The sequence below is a fragment of the Sinohyriopsis cumingii genome, chromosome 6 (genome assembly GCF_028554795.1).
Source record: "Sinohyriopsis cumingii isolate HCF-2022 chromosome 6, ASM2855479v2, whole genome shotgun sequence".
In the NCBI taxonomy this organism is placed as follows: Eukaryota; Metazoa; Mollusca; class Bivalvia; order Unionida; family Unionidae; genus Sinohyriopsis; species Sinohyriopsis cumingii.
Window position 1 is genome coordinate 145524368 of NC_142966.1, and position 19367 is coordinate 145543734.

A 19367-nucleotide genomic window follows, 5' to 3' on the forward strand; every position below is an offset into this window, starting at 1 on the left:
CTTACAAACCCCAATAATCTACTATCCACACACGGAGAAGCAGAAACATAACCATAATATACTATCCACACACGCTGAGAAGCCAAACCATAACCACAATCTACTATCCACACACGCCGAAAAGCCAAAACATAACCACAATCTACTATCCACACACGAGAAGAAGGCAAATCAAACCCAAAATTTACTATTCACACAAGTCAAGAAGCAGAAACAAACCCACCATTTACTATCCACACACGCAGAGATGCCAAATCAAACCCCAAAATTTACCATCCACACACGGGAGAAACTAACAACATAACCACAATCTACTATCCACACACGCTGAGAAGCAGAAACATAACCATAATATACTGTCCACACACGCTGGGAAGCCAAACCATAACCACAATCTACTATCCACACAATCTCAAAATATCCCATCCAATTCATTTTACAAGATATGAATTTGTTACCACCACCCCGCCAACTAATATTAAAGGTTAAAGTCAGGTTGCATTTTCTTTATAAACATTTCTTGTTTCATCATAATTTGTGATATTTCGTCTACGCTGTAATTAAACAGCATTTGTTTTTTATTTTTTCAGGAAACAAGTACATTGTTGTGTACACCGAGTATTTAACCAAGTGGGTAGATGCTGAGACAGTGCCTAACAAAAATGCTGTAACTATAGTTAACAGCTTGGTTAAATTCGTATGCATCCACGGAATTCCGGACACTTTAATAACGGACCAGGGCAGAGAATTCTGTAATTAACTGAACAAGTTATTTTGTGAGAAAATGGGAATAAATCACAAAGTTGCGTCTCCGTACCACCCACAAACTGGAGGTCAAACGGAACGTTTCAACCGTACTCTTTCTAACATGTTCGTCAGCTTTGTGAACAAAACCTGCGACGACTGTGACTCGAAGTTGCCATATGTGCTATTTGCATATAGAACAGCAGAGCACAGTACTACGAAAAAAGATCCATTTTTTCTGGTATATGGTAGAAAAGCCAGGTGTCCTGTCGAGTTACAGTTGCCAACAACATCTAGCACGCAAGATGACTTAAACAACCTAGAAAACTTAAACAAAAGAGTAAACATGTTTTTGAAATTAATAGAATGTCGGCAGTATGCAGCAGAAAATATAAAGAAAGAGCAGAAAAAAAAAACAGAAAATGTATTATGATTCTACAATCAAACCGTCTCAGTTTAAAGTGGGCGTGCAAGTTTTGCTTCATAACACTCGAAAGCTTACAAGAAAAGGTGGAAAACTAAATCCGTTATGGTGTGGACCTTACACGATTCAAAAAGTGTTAAAATCCGTCTGTTACAGACTGAATGGTCAAAGTGTAGCTGTAAACGGATGCAGACTAAAGGAGTACAAATTTAAAAATGAAACAAATCAAGACACTGACGAGCGCGGTTCTAACATGGCATATAGTGGCGAGAAGAAAATGAAAAGTAACAATTCCACAAAATATGGAAGGAATGATTATATCGACATAAAGCAAATTTATGTCAAGGGCAGTGAACAGAATGTCGTGAGTAATGACAGAAGTACTATAACTGATTCACCTATATTACCAAATGAAACATCATCTCCTAAGAAAGATGAACATCAAAATGATGGGTATTGTAGTGAAAAGGTGAACACAACGCGTAGCGCTGGAAAACGCAAAAGGGAACCTGAAGTAACTATTAAAGACCATCAAGAGTACTCTAAACTAAAGTCGAAAATAAGTGGCCAGAAAAATCCAGACGATGAAACTTTCCTACCTCCAAAGAAAAGGAAAAGATCTAGAGGTGACTGGAATGAATATGAGGCAAATGATGTTAGAATTCTTCACGTTGGGGCTCAAACAAGCATTGTTTTTGACCCACCCAGTAAAACTTGGCAGAAGGAAAAGTCAAGATTTTTTGGTCTTAACGTTAAGAACTATCACAAGCCAGTTCCTACCAGACATGTGAGCATCAATGCATGTCCAGTAAAACATGCGCAGATGAGAGGTGACGGTAATTGCTTGTTCCGCACTTTTATCTACATCATTTTTGGAGTTCAGACCTATTATGCTGAGATCAGACAGAACGTTATAGAATACATGACAATGAACAGCAGAACATATGAACAATACACTAATAAAATTTTAACACAATATTTAAATCAAGCACAGACGTGGGAAGACGGAAAATGGGGTACGGGTGTGGAAATAAGAGCTGTTGCAAGTATGTTAAACACGAACGTTTACGTGTATTGCACGTACAGTACAGAACATAATTGTTCTTGGAACAAGTATACTCCAATTAATTCTACCTCAGAGAGTAGCATGTACATATTACACCGGAATGACCATTATGAGCCAGTATTAGATGTTGAAGACTGCTAATTCCAAAACCTCTTCAGCAGACCACCTTACGTTCCTATACGCAAATATGTTCCGGAGAAATACTGAAAATATGTCTCTGCCGAAACACTCGTAGCTGCTCTTGTCAACAACTATAATGATGAAAAAATACTTCAAGAAATGAGAGAATGCCCGGATACTGTCTATGTACAGAAATATAAGGATGCGCACTACAAAATTCCAGGAACCGAAGATGCCGTGAAGGAATTTGACCCTAACGTTTTTAATCTGCTATGTGACCATGAGAACTTTCTTGACTTACTGTTTTGATTGTCAGCTTTTCAACAGATGTGAAAGGCAGGACACCAAATGCTGAAGTTTTGTCAGAAGTGACCAATAAAATAAAACAATTGCATACAGAATCACATTTATAAATCCTGAGCAATTTGCAACTGTTCAGGCCATTGCCTTGCTCTTTGTAATGACAATAATACTGTTTATTGAAGAAATATTACAGTTGAAGTTATCATTTAAATTTCGAACTTAACGTCCATTTAGGTCGATAAGTTCAAAACGCTTGCTTTTGAATTGAATTATTTACAGTTTATTTCTTAGTTTTCAGATTCCAACTTGTCTGCCAGTTTTAATACTACTATGGTGTTTTCTGTAGATGAAGCGTTTATCGAACATGTTATTTTTTGTTTGCCTGCTTCCTATGTTGTTTTTTTCATTTGTCACCCAGTCCAACTAACTAGCGTACACGGTGTTTTAAAGCAATATTTCTTAACATGGGGAAAAAGATGACTTTTCTATTGCTGTATTCAAGCATTCATAATATTTTTGTTAAATTATATCTCTCCCAAAGAATGGGGAGACGTAGTGCTTTTAGTTTAAAATGTTCATCATACCGAGACGATTTGTAGAGCACAAGTTTCAGCCACGTAGGTTTAAGGTCAATATAATATTTTGATGTTTAATTGAATATAGTTCATGACCGGTCCATATATTCCTTACGTCTCGAGGGATTTGATATTACTTGGCACAAATTTGCACAATATTGAAATTATGCTCAGAGAGCCGATTCCAGTCTTGTCGGTTCATGCTAAATGTGATATTTTGTGATCAAAGGTCCAATAGACTATATATTTGGTTTCCGCTCCATATCACCCTTACATGTTGAGGGATTTTGAACAAATAACACATAATACTAGTTTAAATGTAGCAAAAACTTAAGAGATTTTGCTTGCTTTTTGGAAACTTTATTGCTTCCAACTATTCAATTGTATTCGTCAGAATTTAAAAGATTAATGGAATGTTCGCTACCCAAGCACAATATAATTTAATTCCAAGTGAAGGAAGCCATTTTTGGAAATCTTTTAATACAGGTAAATCGTGCTAAATTAGCGATATTTTACGGCCGCGGGTTTTACATTTTTCTTGTAATAAAATTAAGAAATGTATTTTTAAAATTTAAATATATATATTGTTTACATTTGGTCTAAACGTAAACTTTGTCAATTGATCTCTGCTTCTCTTTATTGTCGGCCGATAGTTACATGATAACCGTTATAAACATTGGTGTATTTATAGGGAGATAAGTTATACCCATGTATATTGATAACAGTTGAAATGATTCGCATTAAAATGCATGCCATTGTAAGCTTTTTAAAATCTTGTCTATCAAGAAAGGGTCATTGGTTCTATTCCCAATCGATATGATTTTCAAAAAAAATATATAATGCATAATACATGCCGATGCATATCTGAGATTTTTATTTGGTGTAATATCATGACAAAACAGTTAGCATTATCAATTTTAAGAGTACCGGTGTGCAATTTTAAGATCGTATCAAAATGTCTTAAATGTACGTATATATAAACCGCAAGCGAATGCGCGGTCACTTCAGAAATATACACGGCATATTAGGTCTAACAAGAGTTACATCGCCACGCCTTTTTTGTCGTATCGCTTGAATATTATTTTGTAATTTAAAATGCAGAATGTTTATGAAAATAAAATAATATGCCCAAAAATAATTTCAAAAATACATTATAAACTAGAAAACGTTAGAACAAATTGCATATCAATACTTCAAAATTCGATTTGAAATAAATTAATAAAAGAGTGCCCTCACTGGGATTCGAACGCTTATACACATACTAAACACACACACACAGAGATATATATATATATATATATATATATATATATATATATATATATATATATATGTATATGGTTTTCTTCAATAATACGCTGAACCGCCAAGGCAATTGATCCATCACAAACTTTAAACAGAAGTTAATTCTTATATATATATATATATATATATATATATATATATATATATATATATATATATATATATATATAACCTGCATTTTCATTTAATAAAATCCTAATTTTACCCGATTTACCTACAGTAACAAATAATAGACAAAGTCGTTCATTAGTATGCATCTTTAAACCGACTGTAGATGGTTTATTCATTATTCACGGGTTCTTATTTACTGTTATAATTATCCTCAATGACGTAGCTAGTATATGATTGATGATTAGGCATGTTGAACGGCGAAGCCTCGAACTGCTAGAGGAGTGGGGTGTGTGTGGGTACGGGGCAACATTGTTACAATCTAGAGGCTCTGAGATAGCATTTCATGCATTTTGTTGAGACTTTCTGAACCTTGGTACTGTTTTAATACTGTAAAAATAAAAAGAAAACATCAAATTCTTATGAACAGACTCAATAAAATAGAGTTTGCTACTATCTTGTTCGTGTTTTTGCTTCTAATGAATACTCTTTTCCGTATGTATTGTATTATATAAATATAGATTTCATATCGGTTTCGTGAGTGAAACTTAAACCATTGAAAAAAATCGTCAAAATTCTGTGTAGCCAGCTGCCTTGTAGGCAGCTACGCTCCTGATCATCGCTAATATACCGTTCAGTTGTTTACCTGCCCTGTTGAACCTTGCGACTTAACCGAAGTGAAACATAGTCATTCATTTATCAGTTTGTCCAATTTGTCCAAAGCAAAGTTCAGCTATTTTGAAAATCTTCCGCATTTTGGGACATTTTAAAAAAAAGTATAACGGAGAGAATTACGATAGTGACAGATTAACAACATTCTATTGTACACAATTGTTTCCTTAAAAGAAAGAAAAAAAAAATTAAGAAAGACACAGCTCAGTGAGTAATAAGTTGATTTCATTTTAGAAGTGGTTCGAAAATCAACGTTGAGTTTTGATAACAGAACATTTTACCCTAAGGTCATAATTTCACCTGAACGGGTCGTTATTTAACAGGACATTAAAAAAGGGTCAGTTTTTAACGTGAAATTTTGATCACGTTGAAAAATTACCGACCGGGTCAGAATTCAACGAGGGTCAAAATGTGATACTACATCTGGGTCGTTATTTAACAGGACATTCAAAAAAAGGGTCAGATTTTAACGTGAAATTTTGATCACGGTCGTTGAAAAATGACCCGGCGGGTCAGAATTCAACGAGGGTCAAAATTTAACACTACACCGGCCCTGAATTAATGTAGTTTTGTAGATGACAATTGATATAATGCAGTTCTTCTAACAAATGTTTCAAGCAAAAGTTATTATACATTGCGAAATATGTATTCTTAAATAAATATACACTAATCACAATAATATTGTTGGATATTATATTAATTGCTTGGATGTAATTCCTTTATATATGGTGTTGAACTATTTTTCATTCTTCCTCTTTGGAGTATGAGAGATCAACTTTGCATGATGTTTCATTTTCCGCACATTTTAAGTGAGTATGTTTTATCATTTTTCACCTATGAAATAGAATTAAAGTTTGCTCGAAGCTGCTAAGAAACAGTCAGATAAAGCAATTGCTTCGAACTCTAAGTGGTTTTGTTTGCGTAAGATATCGATCTGGACCTGATTGTAATACACACGTAGAACTCGGTAATGTAAGATAGTGTATTCCTTTATTTTGCCTGATAGAATGCACAGTACATTTTTCAAGCCAGATATAATGTTTTTTATTTTCCTCAAATTTTTCAATTTAGTCAAGCTATCGACGAGTTAAGGTTTTCAAGCAGTCATGATTATATTTTGTTGGAGTGTAGATGGCGGGAGAATGTCTTTCATTTTCATCATGTTTTTCTTTATTCCTATCCTACTTTATTGCACAATACTTTACAACTAAAGGTGAAAACAAGTTTTATTTTCTTTTATTTCAGCTAATTATCTCATATAAATTAATATTTATTGGAATTTTCTGGTTTATTTCTCGTTTTCATGGGCAGTATATTTATTGTGAACAAGATGAAAAAGCGGACATATGACGAATATCTCGTCTCCAACCTGAAAGGCCGTTAAGTAAACGTGGTCGTAGCTGGTGATTCATTGATATAAATCAAGGGTCGAAAGATTTACATGTTAATATTAGCGTATTAATTAAGGCAAACTATACATCACGCTTGTAGCACAAACTGAAATGGATTGGTGTTTGAAATCTATTTAGTCCTATTCACAATATCATAGAGTGCTTTGCAAACGTGTCTTAAGAATTCAATTACTTAAACGCAATTATGTTCAAAACTATTTTAAAATATTTTTTATATTTTAAAATAGTATAAACAATACGGCGAGGCTAAGAAATAGCGGTACTATGGCAGACGGCAGTTGACTTAATACTGAACATTTTGAATTTCCTGGTGTTACTTACTATAATGAGAGTTTCACTCCCAGAAGCAAATCTTCCTCTTCGCAAGAACTTAAATGTACCTACACCTATGAATGATAAGAATTACTTTCTATACTTATAGATAGTATGGTCTTCACATACATATATATAGTGCAAACCCGGGATTGTACTTGAGAATGATTGATGATACTAAGAAACGTATAAATACGAATAAATATCATTATCATAGAGGTTAGAAAATGTATTCCTATTTATAAAATTTATTTTAGTATTGCCAAGCATTCTCCTGTAGAATCCAGGGATAACACTGCCCATTATGTTTGGTGTATATTTTTAATCCTCTATAATTATTTCTATATACGTTTATTTCTATCCTAGAAATCCGGAATGGCTGTGTACGTATGAGAATTCATTATCAGGCGACAGGTGGGTGTGTCTGCTACGCGCGGATAACTATAACAGACCATGTAACAATTTTTGTTGATGTGTGCATGTGTTCATGTCTGACAAGTTTTATGCAAATTGCTAATAATATAAACTCTACGACCTATCGCTATACTTGCTGTAGCATTTTAAGGTAATTCAAATAAATATTTTAACATACCTTTTGTTTCTTTTTGGTCACATGAACAATTGTATTTCAAATGTGATGTTTCGTCTTCTACAGTTATTTAGTAAAATCCATATAACCAAGGTTCAAGATAAACGTTTATTAAAACACACTGGTAAATCAATATATGCGGATTTCGCATTTTTTTATTTGAAAACATAAAAGGGCATTATCTGAAAATCTTGGCAATTTTGTCTACAAATGCTACCATAAACATACTTAGAAACCTACTGAGCAGTTCAGTTATTTTTGAGTTTTGAGTGAGAATTATGTAAAAGTCAGCAATATTGATATAATTAATTCATATTATAAGATGTTAAAAACTCAGCTTTCAGCTGATATGCAATATCATTGTTGTTGTTCTAAGACGAAAGATGAGATTGTGGACGAAATTGTAATATATTATTGTCATGAAGCAAGTGGTCCAGCTAGTTAGCCCGTAAAAGGGCACCAGAACATTGTTTGAATTCCCAGTGAATAATAATAACACGCTTGTAATTTCTTTGAATTATTGGAACTGATCATCTGCTCATATATGTAATAAAAGATGGCAATGGGTACACGTGAATCATGGCTCACTGTCACAAAATTCTCAGTGAGTACACGTGAATCATGGCTCACTGTCACAAAATTCTTAATGAGTACATGTGAATCATGGCTCACTGTCACAAAATTCTTAATGAGTACATGTGAATCATGGATCACTGTCACAAAATTATTACTTAGTATACGTAAAACATAGCTCACTGTCAAAAAAATTTCTTGTATATTTAAAACGTGTTGATACAAATTGACGACAGAATCAATATCATGCGATTATAAAATCTAGTCCCGTTCTTGGTTCCCTACCAAATATGTGCTAGAGATTGCAATGAAAGCTCATCCTATGCAAGAGGTCGCGGGTTCGAACCCCGGCTGAGTCATACCAAAGACTTCTATAAAAACAAATGGCACTAGCAGCTGCCTTGCTACAAAGACTTATTTAAAAAATGGTACTAACAGCTGTCTCTCTACGCGCTCAGCATTAAGAAGTTAGTGTTAGGATTGATCGACCTTGTGTCAGGATATTGTGACTAGTTGGGACATCATGCTACATGTCTGCATCATGAAGCTCCAGCGCTATACATCACTATAAACTGCCACACTACAGACAATGACTGACAAATTGTTAAAGCTACATTAAAAATCCAAATCACACACACGCACACATCCTATTGATAACCTTACATGTAAAAGGCGGTTCGAGAGCAATCAAAGATAATAACTGGTTTACGTCGCTTCCATATGTACAAAACGGCGAACTTAACGCCATCCATTTCAGAACTGTTAACGGGCACCGGAGAAAAGCATGCATCTTCGTGTCCTTTTGTGTTGCATCCTGGGATGGATTGCAGGTACTCAGCTGCAAAATTTTTGTTGAATCAAAATCTGTTTGTTATGACAAACATATTCTCTCTCTCTCTCTCTCTCTCTCTCTCTCTCTCTCTCTCTCTCTCTCTCACACACACACACACACACACACACACACACCAATATTTCATTGTTACAGAAAGTTAGGAGTAGTGGACCGGAACAACAATTCTGGATTTGTCTTCTTTGTTCATTGCTAATTTTAAACCCAGGGAAGAAACGCTGAAACAAATTGCGCTAAAATGTAGATCATTTTTATTTCTACTACGTGGAAACACGTGATGGATGCATGTCAAACTACACATATGTGAAACTAGCAGCAGTCGAAATTTTGAAATGTCACCTCAAATTTTCAAGAGATCTAAACGCAACAATTGAATCTATATGAATGACTATTCGCAGTCTCTTGTTATATCAGCAATTTTTGACACTGTTTCTATGATATTCTGTTTTTAATCTAGGACATAAGCTTACATTTACATGTAATCTGTGTGCAGAGTGGATAGTGATATTCAATGAAAATAAATACTGATTACAAAGAAATATGACAACAAGTCAAGTATCTTCTCTACTTGTTTTCAGTATTTACAAAAGAGATTTTAAAAAAATCTTCCATTTTCATTTTAAATTCTTATCTGTAAATTTATAAAGAAACGGGGGAAGGGTGTTATATTTTGTTATGTTGTTTGAACCATTTGATTGACATTTATCAATTTAAATTCCTTACTATTTTTGACATTACATATAAAATATTATTCATTTTAAACAATAATAATGATGCTTAAAATAATTAAGTATTGGACGATTATACATATAATACGAGTTGAGTGGACAAGATAAATGATGCAGTGAACAGTGCCGTGCATTTTTATATATATATCGACTGGTCGTGAATTTACAAGGTTGTGAAAGTTCATGTATTTTGCTAGTGAAATTAAATTGCGTCTTTTGACTGAAAAAGCTATACCAAGAAAACATTTTCCTTTAAATCACATATGCTGGACTCGATTCTCTAGAGCATTGGTTATAGCTATATAAATGATAAATATTGTTAAAATCTAAATGGTTTGAAATGATTCTTCATACTTGCCATTTTCTACGCTTAAAGAAAATAAAAGCTAGGCTAACTATGTTAAAAAGTTTATATTTACATTTGGATTTGGCAATGTTTGGTGTACGCAGGGCGTAAATGATGAAAATACTTTTCTTAGATTGTTCAGTCAGAGATGTGAAGATACTTTTAGGCAAAAGCTGCAGGATGAGATTAAGTCGATGGAAAGTCTGCGCTTCTATATGTCATTAGTAGTAGAATTCACTTGTCTAAAATATCTAGAACTGTTGGGAAATCACGATCTTTGTTATATAATCACTTTGCTTAGAGTGGGGAACTTGCCAATCAGAGGCAATACCGGACGATACGAAAGTATCTGCCATGAGGAAAGATTGTGTTGAATTTAACATCGAAAATGAATTCCATTTTATTACTGCTTATCAACTATATGGTGAAATACAAAGAAAATACTTACCCACCTTTGTATATAAAAATCCAACTTTAGAAAAATGTATGACCCTTATACACAATGATACTAGTACAATTCTGATAACTAATTAAGCAATGTTTATATCACATCCTTAAAGATTAGAGAAACCGTTTTATCAACGACTCCTGCTACATAAAACTTTAGATCAATATCACAAATATTGCTCCTCACAAATTTTAGGGTTACCCTTAAATCCGTTTGTTTGATTACTGTACAGTATGTACCTGTATCTCACCTATATCCGATAAAAGTAATAATTATTACTTTCATGTATATTACTTCTTATAAATACGATGTACTTTTGTTACGCACTATAACATCTTTTTGTACTGCATGATGCATGGATTTGTATTATGGGCTAGGGGCCTATATTACAGAAAAATCCTATTATTATTAATATATTATTTACTGTTGGATTTCACAGGTTCGTAATTTGCCATTCTTTTGTATTTATTTTAAAGTTGTCATTTTTCTGTATTTGCATTAAGGGATTAAGTCTTAAACAATCTAACGCCCTGAAATTAATTTCGATTCTTTACGTGACACCTGACACATGTTCAACTTATAAAGATATCTTTGCCTTGGAAATCTAATGACAGGTCATCTTCGCTTTGTCTTATCATCGAATGTCTCTGACAGCAATATTTCATTGCAGAAGGCACTAAAGGCATTAAATAAAGGTGGGAGCAGGCAGATGTCTCATTTTCGGACCTTCCTATAACAAACATTTTGGGTTTATTGGAATTTAAATGCATTTGTCCGGATCGAGTCAACATTTTCATTTCACCAATATTAGCCACTCAAACTTGAAGTGAGTAATGCCCTAAATTAGTACATTACATATTTGGATACAGTCATACCCATGGTGTCAATTTATTCGCCAAGATTACACAATTCATTTCAAGGTTATAACTAAATGCACATTAATTTTGTTTTTTAAAGAAATGTCCAATCCAGTAACTATGCTTAATTTATATATTTTCTAAGGTTTCCATAAAATTGGGATTTCTTAGATCAAATTTTTGTAAGAAACGTAATTTTCGAGCATGATATCTTACTAATTCAGTGCACGAGCTGTATATAATGAGAAAGAATGACGTCTTCAAAAACCATGTAGTCTCCATTGTCTTGCAAATCCGATGGATGAGAATGAGCCCGTGGAGATATTAATCTGCAATCTTCTACTTATATATTGAGCTTATTTTTTAAAAAAAACCAACAAAATGTATCCTTTCCAATAATGACCCATGCTGCTTATTGGTAAGTGTGCGGGTTTCGAGACCTACAATTGGATCAGTAGGTGCGAGTGTCAGTATAAAGGAGGATGGGGGTGTCTACTGTGGTGTATTCCTGGACGAGACACTTTACATCAATTACCTCAGCACTATATAAAACCTCCACGTATAGTTGTACCTAATCATCAACATGGTATGAACATCATACCAAACCTTTCAGAAATCAAAGCAAAAGAAATGAGAATAAATCCAACATAATCAAATTGCAAATTAGATATCCCGCATTGGCTACAGTATCACGAAAATGAATACAAAATTGGCGGCAACATTTACCATTACCACTGTATCAAGTAAATTCTAATTCAGAGTTGAGACTCTTTTGTGACTCTTTTGAATGTCAAATTTAATGTGATAGCTACAAATATCCATAAGAGGAAACAATACGCCGGACCTGAAGGGTGGAAACACTCTACTTAAATAAAGACATAAGTTATAACATTATAAAGGAAACATGGGATATTTCGTTAGGAGCCTATAATAAATGAACGCAGCTCTTTAACGCTTGAATAATTCAGAGCGAACTGCTTCTGCAGTTTTAGTAAAATGTCTACAGTATGTACAGCAGTATGAGTATATTGTCAACTTTAGTTAAGAATACTAATTCTGTTCTAAGTTCATCTGTTTCTTCCCTTCTTCTTTTTCTTTTTCTTGCAGTCCCTGGATTTGGCCAGTACACTGACCCCCACTGTAACGGGAAACAAGTGATAGTTCATCTGTTTGAATGGAAGTGGACGGATATTGCATTAGAATGTGAACGATTCCTGGCTAAAAAAGGATACTGCGGTGTACAGGTATCCCATATTTCAATAATTATTGTCTGTTTCGTTTTTAGGAATGGTTTCAGTGTTTAAATATGTAGATGTGTGTTAATAGCATGGCATAGTCCTGAATCTTATTGCACTAATGGTCTCCCTTACATGCATCACCTTCATTGTCCTTAACTCGAAATAAACGGCACCGATATTCTTTCTTTTTCTTTTTTTTTTTAGTCAGCGACAACGTTAACGATTGGCATGAAAACTTATAAACTTCCAAAGATTAAACATCCACTTTATGAACACATTAAATCAAAATCCCTTCAGCGTCTCATCTCCGCGTGTACTCCAGATTTTACTTCTTGAACGAATATTATATCTTTCCTAGGTCTCACCTGTCAACGAGCATGTGATGGTAACTAAGGACTATCCCAGACCTTGGTGGGAACGATATCAACCAGTCAGCTACAAGTTGACCAGCCGGAGTGGGAACGAAGCTGAATTTGTAGACATGGTACAGCGATGTAAAAAAGTTGGTGTCAGGTATGTATAGTGTTTATCTCAACATAGTTTCTCAAGCGAATATGGATTACACTTCAATATTTCGTGGACATTTTAAACACCGTTATGGTAATAATGAAAATATGGTTTCTCACAGATTTAGATTGCTATATATAATTCAATCCTATCGATAGAACCATCAACCATATAATTCAAACGAGTTATGTATTGTTTATGGACGTCTCTTCAGATACTTCTAACAGACAGGGATTGAAAGAGATTCGGGTGCATTAAACTTTTGTATAATTAAAATCCTCAATTGTTTGATATTACTGGACTTGACAAACGTTTTCCCATGATTAATTAGGCCTAATTAACTATTGACAGGGTCTTTGTGGACGCTGTGGTCAACCATATGGCTGGCCTCGGTAGAACTGGTACAGGGACAGCTGGGAGCAACTTTAACTCGGATAACTATGATTTTCCTGGAGTCCCATTCAGCCGCCAGCATTTCAATATGAGAGACAGATGCCCGTCACATGACGGCAACGTCAATAACTACGGGGACCCGAACAATGTAAGAAATTGCCATTTAGTCGGTTTAACTGACCTTGATCAAAGCCAAGATTATGTCCAAAACATGATTGCGGCCTTCTTCAATCATCTGATAGACATAGGTGTAGCTGGTTTCCGTATAGATGCCGCCAAACATATGTGGCCGAAGGACATTACAGCCATTCAAAATAAGGTGAAAGACCTCCCTGAAGGAGGAAGACCATTTTTCTACCACGAGGTTATAGATCAAAATGATGGCGCCATCAAAACCACAGAGTATACTCCTCTAGGATACGTTACTGAATTTAGATACTGTCAGAAGATCGCATGGGGAATTCGCAATTTCGGAGACTTAAACAATGTTGTAGATTACGGTTGGCACATGACACAATCGTCTCATGCATTTGTTTTTGTCGACAACCATGACAACCAGAGAGGCCACGGAGGCGGTGGAAATCTCATAACCCACAAAACTCCAAGAGATTATAAGATGGCTGTTGCATTCACTCTCGCAAATGACTACGGTTTCACGCGTGTTATGAGCAGTTATGAGTTTGGAAGCGATTCAAGTCTTGGCCCTCCACACAACGCAGATTTCACGACAAAAGACGTTCCCATCAATAGCGATGGCTCTTGTGGAAACGGATGGATATGCGAACACAGATGGAGGGCTATTGCCAATATGGCAGCTTTTAGAAATGCTGTTGCGGGAACAGACAAGAGGAAATGGCACAATGAAAACGATCAGGTGTCATTCGCCAGAGGCAACAAAGGCTTCTTTGCAATGGCCAAGAGCGGACACATGGATGCTACCTTGGATACAGGTTTGCCTGCTGGAGTATATTGTGACCTTATCACTGACTGTGCCCAGAAAATCACCGTCGATGGCAGTGGAAGAGCCCATATTGTCATCAGCAACAACGACGATCCTATCGTCGCTTTTGTTGTTGGTAAGAATTATTATATTAATAATAAGTTGTGTTAATTCCTTTCCTTAAATAATATATAAGAAGAAGAAAAAAGTGGAAGGAAAATCTGCTTGGGAGTAGAGGGGTTCTCTATCTGCAAGGTTTATTATTTCCTCAACCTATTAGAACAGGGGTTAAACCATACCAGTGAAAAGAATCGTCTACTATAACTTCCGTATAGGAATTCGGCTATTTAGTTATTGAGCCTTTGCGCAAACTGGTTGGAACATTGTTTCATTGTAGGACAAATGCGACAGTAATCGGACCACGTTTTCTGTATTTTCTTCTCTATTCCTTTTTAATTCACAAAGGTATGGATCATGATTTTATTTAAAGCAATTATCAAGATTGAGAAACAAAATGCTGAATTCCGAAATAAGTATAGCGACGTTAATGAAGCGGGGTCTTGGACAAGGGTATATTATCCATCAACATATTTTTGTGTCTCGTTTTCTGTTTTCGGGTTTATTACGGATTGTCATTTTTCTATGCAAAGGTTTCATAATCAGAAAAATACTGTTACATGAATAAAATTTGCAAACAAACATTAAAACACATGATAGTTTTCCATACATTTAATGAATATGTAACGTATGATATTTAGCACGTCATAACGGCTGAACGGGTAAGATTGTTTGCCCCATCACACTGCAGGAAATCAAAAACATCATTTGGAGTATGACTCGAAATAATCCAGTAAGCTTCTTCTCTAGCTTTTAAGTTTTCTACATAAGGTAATATTATTTTTGTATTGATGAGGTGGCTCAACGGGCCCTGGCGGGGACGGAGGTGGTTCTGGTTCAGGATCTGAAAGTGGAACAACAGCGACACTTACCACGATCACTGCAGCACCTCAGCCTTCCGTACCCACCCAGACAGGATGGCAGAGGACAGTTATCTTTGTCGAAAGAAGGACAGTTTCTGGAGAAGATCTCTTTATCCGCGGAGGTTTAGATCACGTCAGAGTAACGGGTATGACAGTTCCAGTGTGCACGCATAATATTACCTAAGAAACTATAGCTGTATTATTCTGCATTATGTTATCTTTGTCACGTTTGATATAATGCATCCTCTTTCACTCCTGTTTTGATGTCTTCCCTCTCTTCAGTCTTATCACATATTGAAAGATAGTTTCTGATCGCCAAATGTCAATTGAAATAATCTTGCATTAAATGGTTTGTGGTTAAGATCAAATGTAAGTATAGATTGCAAGATACAACTATGTATGTATGTATGTATGTATGTATGTATGTATGTATGTTTCTACTTGACTCTCTGTTTGTGGACTATATAGGACATGTTTCCAATATTATACGTTTTCCTGGTCCTAAAGAATATACTTTATTGTACGTACTTGTTATCTATCAGGTTGTACCAGTGATGCTTCCTCGAGTCACTGCGCTATTCCTGTAAGGCACAGACATCTCGGTACAGGAGACCATTATGCCGCATTGAATGCTTGGAACAAGTACGATAATTTCCTAGACTGGTATGGTGCCGAATCCGGTCAAGGATCATATAATGGCCGAGCTGCCGAGGGTACACCGACTGTCTGGACTTCCAATAGTCCTACCAGTCCTGGATACAACAGCCTGAATAAGTAAGATATATTTATACATTGTTTTAAAACAATGTTTACCGGTAGATTCTATCCAACCGACGAATGTAAATAGAACATACAGGGACATACACACAAGCGTTATTGTTGCTCCTGGGCAGCGTCATTTTGTTAAAGATGCCAGCTAAATTAAATAATCGGTAATGATGAGTGTTTTTAATAAAAGTAGTGATTGCAGACTTTTGGCGATGACTACTTTTTTATTCATGTTCATCGGAAGTTGGAAGTCGGAAAGATAGATGGGCCCATGTTCATTTCCAAACATTGTATTAATGAAACTAGATTTTGAAACTGAATTGGGAATATATATATATATATATATATATATATATATATATATATATATATATATATATATATATATATATATATATATATCACTATGTTGGTCAAAGAGAAATCTTGCAACATTATTTATAAACCAATTGACATATTATCGGGACACTTGCACACATGCCATTGGCACTGAGATGTAAAATAGATTATATATATATATATATATATATATATATATATATATATATATATATATATATATATATATATATATATATATATATATAAGTCATAGATAGGTCAAAGCTACTATATGATATCTACTAGCCTTGTAGTAAATTTCTCGATACTGATTATATGGCAGGTTTTCCACAAACGCGTAGTTCAATGGATAAAAGAACTACCAAGACATAGGCACTATTCTGATGAATAACAAATGATGTTGAATCTTTGTAATTTGGTTCAGCAGAATTATGTACATTATTCTAAGATTGAGCACGAACTTCTTGATACCGTTATTTTGTCAGTCATTGCATGTTCGCTAAGCGGTGACTTTATATTAATGACTTTTTCTTTCGTATCGCACATGTTAAATAAAACTTAAATTTAATGGAATAGGCTTGAGACTAGACAAGACTTTGAAAGACATTTCATTGTAAGCCTAGGTCACTTTGACCAATATTCTGATGTCATAGTCTTCAAGCAGATATATGTATGTCATTTTCATTGAGCTTCTGTTTTTTTAATGAATCGCACCCGTCTCTGAGTACAATCATTCTGAACCAAAGACAAACTGGATATTTGCATAGTATATTTAATGCGCGGTCCATGTCACATCCTTTGAGTGACACATAGGGCTAAAGGCCGTCGTGATGAACAATCGCAATGTGTTCCAAAAATATATCAAACATATTCGAAAATTGAGCAATGTGATATTTCGTAAAGAAGGATACGTAGGAAAGCATGTGCAGCTTAGTGTTTGAAAATGTTTGTCATTATAAAGAGTGTGCTAATTATCTGAATTTACTTGATGCTGTCCCTTCTCTTTAACAGATACGGCGAGCATTACTGGTTAGTTGATATAGATATGGACTGTGACCGAACGGAAAACGGCTGGTTTGAATTAAAAGGCATCGTCAATGGTGGATGGGAATCTAATATAAGCGCTGCCAAATGTACCGGAACTGCTGGTGCAAGCGCTCCTCATACTTCCGGTAACCACTGGGCACGTTGTGGTTATCTCAACGTATTTCACTGGAACAGCGGAACTTGTGAAATGAATATTATATCTTAAAATGATTGCAATTTCATTTGTATATCCGACTGGTTTTTTGTTTATACAATTGTGTCTCTTCATTCTTTTTAAAATAAAACATTTTGGACTCCATGTAGAGTGTCGCCCGTTTTTAGGTACTGGCTTAATTCCGTATTATCAAGGTTCGGGAAAATTATATGCAATGAAATACTCGCACGCGTGAATCACAATAGGTATTCACTGCTATTGGGGTAAACAAAGTGGTCCAGCTGGTTGGCATATCAGTGGGCACTGTTATTTTGGTAAAAACAGAGGTCTAACTGGTTGACGTATACAGCAGCAGAGCGTACATCACTAGCCAATTATAGCTTATTTGCAACATTTCTTCTATCGTCGGAACGGAATGACACCGCAGATGTATGACAGAAGCAAGCAGTGGAAACAGAGTTTCCATGGAACAATGTCACGAAATTTCTCAAAAACTGAATGCGTACTGAATTTCTTTTTCCTCAGTGTTTAGAAGTTAAACATGGAGACTGTTTCTCAGTGCGACTAAGATTTATCATAGTGTTTTAAAACAACTGTATTGATGTTTCATATTCCAAATATTTAGGTGCTGCATTTTAGGTTGAGTATGTACCTAACATGACACATCTGCAAGAAAATGCTAGACATTGCCATGGATACACAAAAACTAAAGAAATACAGATTTTATGGAATGAAATGTCTAATTTGTATAGTTTTATGAATTTGTAGAATTCAATATTTATAAACACCAAGAGAAATGGTGTAGACTCTTACACATGCAATTATATTCGAAAGGTAACCACTACATCGAGAAGCAATTCACTTTTGCTATTGCATGCATGAATACGCATTTCGCACTGGAAACACCCCTCACAATCCTCATTTTGCTGACCTAAAGACCAGAATACTTTGACATTGAGTATCTGATAAGTTTCACCCAGCTAAAACAAGTAAAATAAGATATAACATACATTTTTAAAGGAGACTAGACAAAATCTATAACCAAGTTTTAAGAAATTTAGACCTTGAGTTGATGGGTAAGCAGAGGCACTCTTTCAAGGAATAAATGACGATGTAACTGTATATCCGATATCAGGATTAATAATGATGATAATAATAACAACGACAACGAAAACGACAAAGAGAACGATAATAATAATAATAATAATAACAATAATAATAATGAGACGGGGGATGAAAAGGGAGGGGGATCATGCTGCACAAGTATAAGAACTATTAACGCGTTAAAACCACATGGAAGGATGGCAAACAAAATCAACTTATGTTTTCGCTGTTCCTTTACAATCCATGCTTATGTATTTGACACATTTTCTGTAAACACCAGACCTCAGGTAGAGTGTGTTACGTCCTTAGAGTCATTATTCACAAGAGGAGTAGCTTATCAGCAACAAAGCTTTAATATCTCAAGAAAAAGAAAAATATGGCAAGACTTATAGTTCTGAATAAATGACAAAACTATAAATAAAAAGATCTTAGAAAAGGTTCATTTAATGTATTTGAAACTAA

The 19367-nt window shown here is 34.9% G+C and overlaps 1 protein-coding gene across 1 annotated transcript; it reads left to right on the forward strand.

Moving 5' to 3' along the window:
- Positions 1-8880: 8880 nt before the first annotated feature.
- Positions 8881-17945, forward strand: LOC149798203 (alpha-amylase-like). The gene is made up of 7 exons (XM_089960555.1): positions 8881-9033; positions 12540-12676; positions 13029-13183; positions 13529-14646; positions 15424-15636; positions 16033-16264; positions 17612-17945. Exons 1-7 carry the CDS (start codon positions 8988-8990, stop codon positions 17850-17852), a joined length of 2142 nt encoding a protein of 713 aa, XP_089816681.1. The 5' UTR covers positions 8881-8987; the 3' UTR covers positions 17853-17945.
- The last annotated feature ends 1422 nt before the right edge of the window (positions 17946-19367 follow it).

What these genes read in the sequence shown, in the direction of transcription:
- LOC149798203 (XM_089960555.1), top strand. Translation starts at nt 8,988, where the DNA reads ATGCATCTTCGTGTCCTTTTGTGTTGCATCCTGGGATGGATTGCAG. An exon ending in AAGGATACTGCGGTGTACAG is followed by an intron (nt 12,677 to 13,028) that starts GTATCCCATATT and finishes TATCTTTCCTAG; the next exon opens with GTCTCACCTGTCAACGAGCA. An exon ending in GGATACAACAGCCTGAATAA is followed by an intron (nt 16,265 to 17,611) that starts GTAAGATATATT and finishes TCTCTTTAACAG; the next exon opens with ATACGGCGAGCATTACTGGT.